The sequence below is a fragment of the Myotis yumanensis genome, unplaced genomic scaffold, assembly GCF_028538775.1.
Source record: "Myotis yumanensis isolate MYYU_CA2020_CCGP unplaced genomic scaffold, mMyoYum1.0.hap1 SCAF_16, whole genome shotgun sequence".
Lineage (NCBI taxonomy): Eukaryota > Metazoa > Chordata > Mammalia > Chiroptera > Vespertilionidae > Myotis > Myotis yumanensis.
This window is the reverse complement of record NW_027223767.1, coordinates 48,734,509-48,748,152: the sequence shown is the minus strand read 5'-3', so window position 1 is coordinate 48,748,152 and position 13,644 is coordinate 48,734,509. Positions and strand designations below refer to the sequence as shown.

The following is a 13,644-nucleotide window of genomic DNA, read 5'->3' as shown; positions in this document are numbered from 1 at the left end:
TGGGCCACAGCCTGAGTACCAGGACGGTGGGGAAGGAGGGTGCTAAACTGGTTCTCCGTTTCTGAGCCAGGATTTTCCTCTTTGTAAGACTGGGAGAGGCAAAGGGCCCCAAGATCACCTCCCAGGGCCTCCTGGATTCTACTCTCTGCACAGTTCTTGTTCTGCACTGGGATGCAATGGCCTGGGAGGCGGGTACTTGTGTGTTTTAGGGCAAGGCTGCCCTTTCAGTGGGCATTCAGTGTGGGCGTGGGGCGTGGACCAGGATTAGCTGAGTGGGACCTGGAGCTACCAGTCCCCGGAGCTGTCATGTGACAAGCTCAGTGTGCCCAGGTGCGTGAAGGCCATGTGGGGAGGGGCCTTCACTTGGCGGGACTGTCACTGCCTTGCTCCAGGCCTCTTGGCACAGTGGTGAAGGGGCACCTGCCACTTCTGCCACCTTTGCTTCCTGCATAATGATGCTGCAAGACGAGGAAACTGACACTGTAAATGCTCCGTAATCGAGGGTTGGAGCCCTTAAGGCTGTGTGCTGAGGCATTTTATTTGTTAAGGTCTCAAATAGCCAGGTTCCAGTGGGAAACTGTCTAAGCTAAGATGAATGTCCTCCAACCACACCAGGCACTGGCAGGGCACACTGAACACATCGTAGGAGACACGCCTGACTTGGCCCAGCGCTCCTGGCACCCAAACACTAGTGGTTCTTGTGAGCACAGGAGCGGTGTGGTGACAGCTCTGTCCCTGGCAACATGTGCCAGCAAGACGAGGACCTTCCCTCCATGTGCGTCCTGACCGAGGGCTCCGCGCTGGGTGGAAGGCAGTCTTGTTGCAAGATGGGGTGGCGAGGGAAGGAGGGAGGTAGGAGAAAGGGACGGAAACCATGCAGGAGACAGATAACTATTATTTTATTATTGTATTTTTCTCTTTCCAATTTCATGCTTCAGATTTCCAATGTCATTATAAACTGCGCAGGGGAAGGAAATGACACAACTCACCCTCTGTCCCCATTGATGGAAAAACAGCATTTGTCTTGGCGGAAGAGCTGGCGTGTGCTCTCTTGTCTCCGCCGAGCATCCGGGTGATGTGCCCTGAGGCCCTGGGATGGGCCTTCCCCGTGTGCTCCCCTCCTGCCCCTTGTGCATCCTCCGGCTGCCTTCACTCCCAGGCTGGAAACCTGCCTCCCCTTCCTTCCCTCTGCCTCTCCTTCCAGGCCTGGCCTGCCGTGTAGATCGGGCTGGGGCATTCTCCTTGGCTGTGTCCGCTCCTCTTCCCTGCCCCGTTTCCATGAAGGAGAGAGGTGGGAGTGTCTGTAGGTGAAGAGCCGGAGGTTACAAGGCCCCGAATCACAGTAACCTCTCTCTGTAGGAACAGGTAGATGTTTAATAGATATGCTTTTAAGATGATTGGCACATTTTTCATTCATTCATTCAGCGGTTGATGAGAACCTGCTGTATGCCAGGCGCTGTGTGAATGCCGAGGATTTGAGGAAGTGCTAGGAGCCGGTTTCAGTCTGATCTAGTCGAGAGGTGGGCACTCACCAGGGGTCCGCATCTGGCCACCATTTGTTTTTTGCAAATACAGTAGGGTCTCCTTATCCGCAGTTCCATTTTCCACGGTTTCAGTCAACCGCAGCCCGAAAATATTACATGGAAAATTCCGGAAGGAAACAATTCATAAGTTTTAAATTGCATGCCGTTCTGAGTAACGTGATGAAATCTCGCATCGGCTGCATCCTGCACGGGACATGAGTCCTCCCTTGGTCCCGCGTCTCCGCGCTGTAGGTGCTCCCTGCCTGTTAGTCACCGAGTGGCCACCTGGGTGCTCGGATTGACTGTCGAGGTATCGCAGTGCTTGGGTGCGAGTCACCCTGTTTTACTCGGTCACGGCCCCAAAGCACAGGCGCAGTGATGCTGGCGCTCGGATACGCCAAAGAGAAGCTGGAAAGTGCTTCCTCTTGGTGAGGAGGGGAGAGCTCTCTGCTTCATAAGGAAAGAACAGGGTTGGGCGCTGAGGTTGCTGAGATCGACAGTGAGAACGAGTCTTCCATCCGTGAAATTGTGAAGAACTTTGGGTGGGTTTTGCTGGCTCAGCTCAAACTGCAGACGTTACAGCCACAGGGCATGGTAAGTGCTTAGCGAAGATGGAAAAGGCATTAAATTTGTGGGGCAAGACAGGAACAGAAGAAATGTTCGATTGATGGCCGCGTGCTGCACCAGAAAGCACAGAGCCTCTACGAAGACATCAGCAGGGGTCCCCCCACCCCAAACCGAGGGACCACATTCACATAACTTTTATTCCAGCATATTGTTATAATTGTTCCGTTTTATTAGTAGTTGTTATTGCTCATCTCCTATGCCTAATTTATAAGTTAAACTTCATTATAGGTTTGTATGTGTAGGAAAAACATAGCATGTATGGACCATTCGGGGTTCCAGGTGTCCGCTGGGGGTCTTGGATGTATCCCTGTGGATGCGGGGGGCGGTGCCTGTAGAGCTTTATTGGAACCCACCCTTGCCATTTGTTTCCATATTGACTGTGGCTGCCTTTCTGTTACAGCGGCAGAGTTAAGTAGCTACAATAGGACTGTGTTGCCCACAAAGCCTTTACTTACTTTCTAGCCTTTTCCAGAAGTTTGCAAACCCCTGATCTGGTCTATGGCAGGGTTTTCTGAGGCCTGGTGGCAGCACAAACAGCCTGTGACCTCGAGGCCCCGGCTGGAGGTCTCGGAATCTCTCTGGAATGTTGGGGGTTCCCGAGGAGGTGATTTCCCGGGGGCCTGGCTTGGCGGTGGGTCCTCAGTCCTCCCACAGGGCGGCCCGGCCTTCACTCATGACTTGGATGCCGCTGCTCCCCCTTTGCCGGCGTGGGCCTGGCTTTGCAGGGAAGTGTAATGGGTTGTGTGGTCACCGTCACTCCATTCTCCTTGTCCCAGGAGGCACACTGTGTCGAGGCAGGTGGCCCAGGTGCCATGTGAGATTGTGAAATGAGACTGGGTTTCCCAGCTCCAACCAGACCCGAGGTAGCAGCTGTCATTGGCACCCCTGGCCTAGTGCGGTGAGCTCGCTTGGCTGAGCATCCTTTGCAGTTTGGTTTAAGGGCGCACTCTGGCTTCGGGAAGCCCCCTTCCTTCGGATGCAGCGGTTCGACACCCTGGCTGCACGTTGGGATCCCCTGGAACGATTGAAAAAGCCCAGCTCCCCAACACACCCTGGACTAAGTACGTCAGGATATCCGGGGCTGGGGCGAGGCTTGAGTAGTTTCTAGAGTTCCCAGGTCATTGCAGCATGAGAATCCTTCTTCAAGTGAAGACTGTGGCTTAATACAGGGTGAGCTGGTGTTTGGGAAAAGCAGGGTCCATGGGGCTCTGGGGCTGAGAACCCAAATGACCACTATGTAGGGCTGGGCTCAGGGTTAGAGGAACACGACTCGGAGGATGGGCCTTGGGACTTGCACGGGGGAGCCCAAGGGGAGCTGCTGCCTCTCCAGCTACAGCCTGTCTGCTGGCAGCCCCCCATGTACATGGCTCCCACGGCCGGCTGATTTTGATAGCAGCCTGGGGGCGAGGGGCAGTTTAGTTCTGTCAGGTTCATTTCCCAGTTGGTCAGGTGATCCCGGCCGGCTGCCCGCTGGGAACCCGGGGTCCCCCTCTGGCCTCCCTGCGCCTGCAGAAGAAGGGTGGGAGGCAGGGTCTCTACTGCTTGGAGCACTTGCGCTTGAGTTTAAATTCAGCACCGTCCTCGTTGGATCACACGCTGTGTCTGAAACGTCTCAGGGCTGGTGGGGCCTCTGGGAGTCCTCGCAGGCGTCCCTCTGTCGTCAGACGACGGGGGCTCACCAAGTCCAGATAGACGGTGGGAGGGTAGCTTGTTCCTAACGACTTGGGGAAGCAAGACTTCACACTTTCTTTTTTCTTTTTTTAAAAAATATATTTTTATTGATTTTTTACAGAGAGGAAGGGAGAGGTATAGAGAGTTAGAAACATCGATGAGAGAGAAACATCGATCAGCTGCCTCCTGCACACCCCCTACTGGGGATGTGCCCGCAACCAAGGTACATGCCCTTGACCGGAATCTAACCTGGGACCCTTCAGTCCGCAGGCCGACGCTCTATCCATTGAGCCAAACCAGTTAGGGCCACACTTTCTTTTCTTTTTCCTTTTTGGTAACCTCACTGAGTGTTTAGCTAGTGGTTAGAAACGTATCTAATCTAAATGCCTTCTGCTGCAATCTAAATACTAAGACGGTAGCTGACATGATTTCTCTCAGGTATCTTAGTACAAATGACATTAAAAAGCATTTACTGAGCATCCGTTCTTTCGAAGGATATTCTAAATGCAAGGGATCAAAGTTAACATATGTTAGGTTTTGTCCTTTAGCCTTTGTGTGACAAGAGCGAATCTATACATGTTATTAACACAGGTGCTTTGTGGAAGGGCTGCCGTGGGCTTGCATATTCTTGCCTTTCAGCCGTGGCTTGCTCACAGGGAGGGAGAAGAACCAGGGATCAGAGCTTTGTCCCCCGGCCAGCGTGGCCCAGTGGTTGAATGTCAACCTCTGAACTAGGCGGTCTCAATTTGATTCTCAGTCAGGGCACATGCCCGGGTTGTGGGCTCCATCCCCAGTGGGAGGCGTGCAGGAGCCAGTCCATCGATGATTCTCTCTCATCATTGATGTTTCTGTCTCTCTCTCCCTCTCCCTTTCTCTCTGAAATCAGTAAAAAAATTTTTTTTTTTTTTTTAAAAAGCTTTGTCAAGGACCTGTGCAGTTTTAGAAATGGCCCAAATGTGTGTTCTGTTTGCAGAATAGCCACGCTTTCTTCCTTGGAGAGAGCCTGCCCAGAATGTGGGAGCAGCGAGAGAATTGTCTTCAGGCCAATTCAGTGAGCACCTACTGTGTGCAGGGCATTATGGGGAGTATGCAAAGAAGAAAGGTATAGCCCCTCCCCGCAGGGGGCTTGAGGTAGGGCATTCACCTGTAATCATGTGGTCAGCAGGTGGTTGTAAGAAGGTGATGGACAAATGGTGATGGGAACCAGGCCCTGGGAGGATACTTCTAGGTGGGGAAGTAGAGAGGACTTCTTCACGGATGAAGCTCAGGTCGGAAGAACAGGATACTTTGAGGATGTTGGCGGGGGGTACGGGGGGAGGGGAAGGAGATGGAACTATAGGCAGAAAGAACCGCAAAATGGAAGTGTAAGCATGGAGAATACAGGGCTGTTGAAGGAACGGCAGTTGGTTTGGTTGGGAGGAGAGGCCAGAGACGTCGTTGGCAGCTGGGTGTGGACAGCCTGGGGTCCCCTGGAAGAACATAGGTGGCGGGGGGTGGGGTGGGTGGTGCTGGAGGTATTTGAGAGGGGGACATGATCAGAGCTGTACTTCCAGGAAGCGAGTTTCGTGGGTAGCAAGTGGTGCAGCCATTGGGAATGTGCAGGGTGGTGGTGGTGGGGCTGGTGGTGGAGAGGCAGGCTGGAGGCTCAGGTTGTTACTTCAGGGGGTGCCTTGACTCATTAGAGGCCTTGACCTTGGGGAGAGGCAGAGGAGTTAGGAAGGGAGAGAGCAAATCACACTCCCACTGGAGAACTGAGAGGAATTGGCAGCCCTTTGATCGTGTGGGCAGCCAAAGAGGTTTAAGTCCATCATGGGTGCCATGTTCCTGGGCTGCTTCCCCCGGGGCTGTTGGAGAATTTGGCATCACCCCCCTGGCTTATGGACTGGGGGGGGGACTCTACCAGAAATGGGGAGGCTGGGAGTTGGGGGGGAGTCTCTTAGGTTTACATCAGGCCTCTCTCATTTGAGTACTTAGGAATCTGTGTGTTGGGGTGGTTGGTCTCCATGGCAACTTGGTACCTACAGCTCGTGATACTGATGGGGTTGTTTCCTGCTGCTCTGCTTAGGATTAGGCTTGGCTGAGAGTAACTGAGACCAGGAAAACAGAGGCTTAAATTAGAAAGCCTCTTCTTGGGTAGAAGAAATCCAGAGACAGGGGCTGCGAATGTAGGGCTCCCCAGGGATCCAGACTTCTTGTTTGCTCACTGCTTTGTGCCAGAGGCGAGCCTTTGTTCTTCCATCTCTTTGCATCAGCCAGGTTCATGGATGATTGAAAAATGTACTCAGTCTGGCCTAAGGAAGAAAGTGAATGGAAGAGCTGGTTCAGTTAAAATATGCAGACATAGAGGTGTCCTCAGGGCCTGGTTGCTCCGTCTCATGGCTCTTCCTTCTTCTGTGTGGCTCCACCTTCAGATAGCCGATCCCATCCTCTCAGGCTCAAGTCTGGAGGAAGGAGGTCTTCCTTCCATAGTTGAGACCAGCGGTTGCCAACCGGTGGTCCGCAGACCACTGGTGGTCCGTGAGGTCCGAAAGATTGGCGACCGCTGGTTCAGACGATCTTGGAATTGAGTTTCACGGGCAGGGAGTAACTGGCTCGACTTGGATTATGTGCTCATCCCTGAATACTAATCCTTGTTGCCATGGGAATGTGATGTTAACTGGTCAGGTCTGGGCTACTATCTCTCTCTGTCCCACCCCCTATTAGATAACATGACTAACAGTGGAGGAAGAGATGAATAGATATTCACTAGCCAGTATGTAGCCAACATCCCCCATATGTCTGTGTCAGTTAGAAACCACCCCAAACTTAGTGGCTTATGTCAACAACCATGGGTCATTTCTTGTGATTCTGGGTTGGCTGGGCTCCGCTGGGAGGTTCTTCTGCAGTCACTCATGAGGCTGCAGACATCTGGCAGCTCGCCTCGGCTGGAGGCTGTCAGAGGGCCTCACACACAGGTCTGGACCGTGGTGCTGCCTGTTGGCTGGGCCTCCATCCACACGGTGGCTCACGGGTCAGTAGTGGAGCACAGGCTTCCTTACATGACTGTGGAATGCAAGGTCTCAGGAGGCCTGGACCCTGGAGCTGCCACAGAATCACTTCTGTCACACTTGATTGGCCAGAGCCAGTGACAAGGCCCACCTAGATTCAGTGGGTGGGGAAATGCTCTCCAGATCCTGGTGGGAGAAGCCTGCAACATAGCCTGGCTCTGCCCTGGCATCTGCCGCCTCCCCTGCCGAGGTGACGCCTGCTGGCATCCTTCAGAATCCTGTTCCTTCATTGTGGCCACTGCCAGCAGGCACAGGCCGCCTCCACGGCCTCTCGCTTCCTCTCTTCGCCATCCTGACCCTCAGCTTCCCATCCACTGAGAGGAACGCTGGCCCTGTAGGTTTCCATTCTGTTTCCTGACTTAAATGCCTGAGGAGGGATCCGAAGGCCCAGCAAAGCTTTATCTGTTCTCTGAATGCAGCCCAGAAGCAAAACCTTCCTGGGTCCAGGTCAGTCCTAGGTGTCCTGGTCTCCGGAGAGGAAAGCCTTTGGGCTAAACTCCTCTCCGTACCAGGGCTGTGCTGTTCTGGAAGCAAGAATGAGCTGTTGGGCGAGGCGGCATCCTGCGGCAGACAGTCACGCACCCTCCCTGGCATCCCTCCTGAGAGTGGGTGCGTCGGGGCTGTGGGCTCGGATGGGGCTGGGAGAAACTCCACTTTGCACTCCATGCCTCGGCGTCGTGTGGGTTTCTTCACTGCACCTCTGTGACTGTGACTTTTTTTTTAAGGATAACAAATTCTCTTTCCAATTCAGGCTCCCATCTTCTTCCCGGTTTGCAGGGAGTCTGCGTCCTTTTACGAACGTGACGTATAGGGATGAAGAGGGTTTTGCCGAGGGCAGGGCAGTGAGGAGGCAGCCCGTCCCGGTGGTTCTCAGGTGGGGGTGTGGGCAGCGCAGAGGGACGGTGCCAACCTGTGATTTCTATTCATTTCACTGCCCCTGTGAGCGTGGTGTCAAGCGTGGAGGCCTTGGAGCTGTAATCATGGGTGGAGGAGCCTCGCTGGCTGCCTGTCTCTGGGCCTGGGGAGGGCTGGGTGCAGGAGGGAACTAGGGGTTTTCGTGGCCTCACTGCACCCTCTCCCACCCCGAGGGAGTGCTGCCTTCTCTGTGGAGAGGAGCCCTTCTCTGGGCAGCCGAGCCAGGACCCAGAGCTCTGCTCCTTCGCAACAATAATGAGAGTGTTTGGGCTGAGACAGGGAGCGGGGCCCTTGGGTTGTAGTTCTGGCTGAGCTGCCTAAAATCCCTGTGATTAGCGGCAAGTCCTGCTACCTCCGGGCTTCTCATACCTCCAAGGAGCCTGAAGTCCCTGCCCCTCATACCTCCTGCGAACAGTGGGAGGACAAATCCGGCCCCCACTGTCCAGTCTTCTGTGCCCTCCGGGGCAGGGGCTGCACACAGGGAGGCAGACGCCGTCATAGCTGCAGTGGGAGCTGGTCTGTGCTCTCAGGGTGCCCTGACCGCTGTTTTTTTTTTTTTAAATCCTCACCCGAGGATATTTTTCCATTGATTTTTAGAGAGTGGAAGGGAAAGAGAAGGGAGGGAGTGAGGGAAGAAATCCAATCAGGGCCCAGGATTGAGCCTGCAACCAAGGTACATGCCCTTGACTGGGAATTGAAACCATGTTCCTTTAGTCTGAGGGCCGATACTCTGGCCACTGAGCCGAACCGGCCAGGGCAGGCGGCCTTGACTTCTAATCCCGCATCTGCCTTTGGCTCGGGGGCCCTGTTTCCCAGACTGGCCCAACAGCTGACAGAATAGAACCCCAGGCCCCCGGAGCTTCAGCACTTACCTGCGCACAGATTTTGTTCTTTCCCTTCCTGTAGCGTCTCGTTGGAAACCTCTCTGTTTCTGAAGCTCTGGTCTTCGTGTGAAGAAATGAGCCACGACAGCCCTGGGGCTAAGTGAGTTAGTTTCCCGGGCCGGTGGAAAAAATTTATATCTGTTAAACGCACAGACAAGGGGAAACAGATTAGTATCGTATTTAAGGCAGGAGGAAGGGGCACAGAGCCATCGCCTGTGTCCAGGCTGTAAATAGATTACCGGTTTGAATTTGCGGAGCCCTTTGCAATTATGCATGAAGACATCCATGGGTGGGGGCGTCCGTAAGCTGACTGCAGGGAACACTTGCATCTGATGGGCTCATGAGCCCCAGATATTATTAGGTGACATTGGTTTATTGCTTTATATTTTCCAAAGCACGCTCCCATCCATCACCTCACCCGACCCTCAGGATGATCCCGTAGCTGTAGGTTTTCATTATTTGCATATGATGGATGAGGGCCGCGCTGTGTTCCAGGACGGACTCCTTTGTCTGACCTGCCATGGGATGTAAGGCGGTGGGGAAAAAAAGGGCCCCCCATGGTCCTCTTGCACCCTCCCCCCACCCCTCAGTGGCAGGCACTGTTTTAGACACTAGGGCTAAAACGCTGTAAACAGTGAACAGAGATTCCTGTCCTCGCGGACTGCCATTCTAGCAGAGAGTCACATGATAAGCAACCTGTACAATAAAACAGACAGCATGTCAGACAGAGGTAAGTGTGATGGAGAACCATAAAGGGACGGAGGAGGAGAGAGAGTGTGTCCTGGCAGGGGTGGGAGTTCTGGGTATTGCAATCTTCAGAGGAGTGAATCAGTAAAGGTGCTAGGAAAGCACTCCTGACATGTGGGAGGCTCACAATACTTTTTTTTTTATGTAGTGAACAAATAAATGTTCAAATGGGTAGATGGATGAATGGAGATGGATGGATGAATGGAGATGGATGGATGGGTGGGTGGTTGGATAGATATGGATGTATGGAAGGATGGATATGAATGGGTGGGTGGATGGATGGATATAGATGGATGAATGGATATGGATGAATTGATATGGATGGATGGATATGGATGGATGAATGGAGATGGATGGATAGATAGATATGGATGGATAGATGGATGGAAGGATATGGATGGATGGGTGGATGGATGGATATAAAGGATGAATAGAGGTGGATAGATGGATATGGATGGGTAGATGGATGGATGATGGGTGGAAGGAGATGGATGGATGGAAGGAAGAGGAGGATGAGTCCTACTCTCTATAAGTCTTTGCCTTCTTTGAGGGCCTTAGTATACCTAAATATTTTCACACTCCCCCACCCCTTATCATGAATCAGTGTGGAGCACCCTAAGTGGGACCTCATCTCCTGTGGCCCCTGGAGAGGGTAGCCCCTCCCTGCTGGAGAGAGCCAGCACCCAACTGGCTGGGGCAGGACTGCTCCTGCCGCTGTGTAGGTGGCATTGGGAAGTAGATTGGTGAAGGGAGAGTTTGCCTTATCGTGTATTCCACCTTGGCCTTCTTATCACGGACCCAGTTCCCAAAGCCTCGGGGGTTGTCTGCTGCATCTGCCTGGGAATGTGGCCGAGTTTTCTCTTTAAAGAAACGGAACATCTCGTTTCCCCACCTTGACAAGCACCTGTAGCTCTGCATGCTTTTCTGTGTAGCTGTTGTCTGTAGACTTCAATTGCTTGCTCACTTCTTCCTTCCCAAACTAGATGCATCTAGAAGGCAGGGGCTGTCTTGCTCATTGTTGAGCATTGGCTCCCAGCACAGGTATTGGAACAGAGTGGATATTCGGGAATATTTTTGAAGTTAGTGTCGAATGAGCGTGGTGTGTGCGACAGAGGTTTCCTTGGGGTTGGCTGCCTGTAAGCCCACCCAGTTTCTCCAGAGCTTGTGTGCGCACCGGTTTCCATCCCTGGGACATCAGAACGTAATCTCAGCCAACAGGCAGCAAGAAAGCCCTCCCCACTGAGTCGATAAGGAAGCCGGTCCTTCTGGTTCTCCCAATGAAGGAAGAAACTAATTGAATGTAAGCTCATTACATCTCCGAAGCATAATTTCCCCAATTATGATGAACGTCTCAGGATGTGGTCATGCCAGGAAATGTCTCAATCTTTCAGCGGCTGGGGTGAGCCAAGGGCAGGGGCATTGGGCCCCCAGGGACCGGGTCTTTTTCTGGTGGACACGTGCTCTGCTGTTCTGATGAGTCCTGGAGCCACCTTGCTTGGGTTTGGTCCTGGTTTCTCAGCTGATTAGGGTGAGCTGGGGCTCGTTCCTTAGACTGTGTAAGCCTCAGTTTCCTCATCTGTAAAGTAGAGATAATTGTCTCCTTTGCAGAGTTGTGCAGGCAAATAAGTATATTTGGAGCACTTAGCATAGTGGTTGTCACTTAGTAAATGCCCAATACATCTCTTTTTAAAAAAATATATTTTTATTGATTTCAGAGAGGAAGGGAGATGGAGAGAGAGACAGAAACATCAATGATGAAAGAGAATCATTGATCTGCTCCCTCCTGCACTCCCCACCCCCTACTGGGAATTGAGCTCGCAACCCCAGGCATGTGCCCTGACCAGGAATCAAATCCGGGACCCTTCTGTCCGTAGGCTGATGCTCTATCCACTGAGCAAAACCAGCTAGAACCCTGATACATCTTGATTATTATCTGACATCAAGGGAAATATGGTGTAGGACACACGAGGACTCTGGGGTTGGTGTAAGTCAGTGAACTTGGGTATTATGGTTTTAGATCCCTCTTAGTCATCCCCAATTGATTATCTTTTCCACATGACCTTCTGTGTACTTCCTTGTTTATGTATAATTTAAAAGAATGGAATCACACCGCACATCATGTTTGAAAACATGTTCCTTCCCTTCATAGGTCCTGAAGTTTTTCTTATTTGGTGGATGCGTGGCACTTCATCACACAAACTGGCCACCATACTGGTTTTCACCTTTATTGAGGTACAACTGGGTTACACTAAAGTGCACCAGTGACCGTGATATTTTTCACTAATGACTCTTGTTGGGCACTTAAGTTGGGCTCTATATTTTGAATCATGGTTTATATTTATCAGGGTAAGAGAGACACCATCTAGAAAGAGCAAATGTTCATAAAAGACTTACACAGGGGAAAAAAAGCAGCCGCTCCACCCCCATGGTCCCATCCTCTTTTCCGGAAGTAACCATTTGTCCATTGCTTGAGAAAATTTCCCCCACATTTCTAAATAACTTTATCCTGCAATCCCTTGATTTGGAAACCCATGCCCTTGGGCTCTGGCGAGTGCTGCTTTATGTCCCTTTAATAGTTCCCCCCCCGCGGGTCCTCTGTTCTCTCTTTATTAGTCTTATTAGTTGGCTCTTGGACTTCCTGGACCGCGCTTCTCATTTTCCTCCCTTTTTGCTTGTTATTTCATAATCGCTCTGCTGTTGAGTTCTGCATGGTGGGAAATTGCATTGACTTTAACTCCATAAAAAGAGCCAGTGTTTCTTTTTTTGTTGTTTTCATGGTTTCAGTTTTTGAAAAGTCTTGTTTTGCCTGTTTTTTCCCCTCCAGCATTCTGGCCTTTTTCATAGATTTCTTTCATGCTTTCCTGTCCCTCTCCCATTAATAACTGTTTTTTTTTTCTCTTTATAAGTGTTCCCTCCCTGAATTCCTGGGGTTCCTTCTGAAACCCTTCATTTTTCCCGTTTGGTTATTTTCTCTCATAGCATTTGCTCTAGTAATAGTGAGTAACTAGAGACGTTTAGTATCTGGCATTTATAGAGTCTTCAGGCCAGTTTTTGTGCTATGCACAGACAGTCCTTGGGTTACGTCTGACTCAACGTATGTCGTTTCGTGGTTATGTCGCCATCTCCCATTTATTTATTAAAAAAAAAAAGTTCGGTCATTTCGACATACGTACATATGTGCTTTATGTTTTTTACTATTTATTTACCACAAGTAAAGGTCAGGAATTGTTATCTTTCTTTTAATTTTTTTTTACTGTTTCACTTCATTACTGCTGTGTACGTGCTCCATGTGAGTGACGTAGGTGCTTATGTAGGTGGCTTCCGACTGACGGCGAAAATCGAGTTACGTCGCGCTGTAGGAATGGATCTCCAACGTAACCTGAGGACCTACTGTATTTTATATGCACTGTTACACCTCGTCCTTGTAAGGACTCTAGGCGATAAGCATCACCTTGGGAAGGTCAGAAGGTCAAGAGCAGGGACTCAAGAGCCACCCTGGCTGGGATTGGATCTTGGCTGTGCCGCTTGCTAACTGTATGGCTTAGTGCATTACTTAACCGCTCTGTGCCTCAATTTCCCCATAAGTGAAGTAGGGGTGACATACCTGACCCTTAATGTTAGGAGGATTAAGAAAGTTCTGGCACATGGTCATTCTTTATGTAAAGGTTATTATTGTAATTAACTTCATTTTACGTACGAGCGCCACCATTTCTATTATTATTTCCATTTTCCTTATGAAGAAACTAGAGGCCCGATGCATGAAAATTCATGCAATAGAAGGCTTTCCTCCCCCCAGCTGCCGGCACGGCTTCCCTCCAGCACCTGGACCTGGGCTGACTTCCCCCAGGCTGCCCACAGGCACCGGGGACCAGGCTGGCTCCCCCCGCCCCCCTGCCCCTGCCCTGGCTTACTACCCTTTATTATTGTAGATAGCAGCCCTGGAGAGATGATTCTCTCACCCAGGGTCTCCCGCTGGGAGCCTGAAGTGGGGGAGCTTGGATCTGAGATAGGTAGCCATGCCTTCTACCCACTGTGATGTATCACCATTGAGCCATGCTGGCTGGGCTGTAGTCCCTTGTTGAGATTGTGTCCTATCACTCTGACCTCTTGCCCTCCGTCTCCCAAGGATCCCTGCCCCCAAATTGATGGGTGTCTCTGCGTCCCTCAGGTGAGTGAGGACAGAAAACACTTTGACAATCCCTCTTTTCACGAGGGTGAAAATGAAACATG

General features: G+C 51.4%; 1 protein-coding gene across 11 annotated transcripts in view; it reads left to right on the top strand.

Annotated features, from left to right (window-relative positions):
* The window catches only part of SLC39A11 (solute carrier family 39 member 11), a 224,310-nt gene that overhangs the window by 58,797 nt on the left and 151,869 nt on the right, over window positions 1-13,644 (top strand). Inside the window, exon 1 of one of the 11 annotated variants that reach the window (XM_070394342.1) lies at window positions 4,879-4,923. The exons of the other annotated variants lie outside the window; for them this stretch is intronic. Coding sequence (XP_070250443.1) covers window positions 4,900-4,923 — 24 coding nt within the window. The 5' untranslated portion in view covers window positions 4,879-4,899. Of the gene's footprint in view, window positions 1-4,878; window positions 4,924-13,644 lie in introns of those variants that run through there. 11 annotated transcript variants of the gene reach the window in all.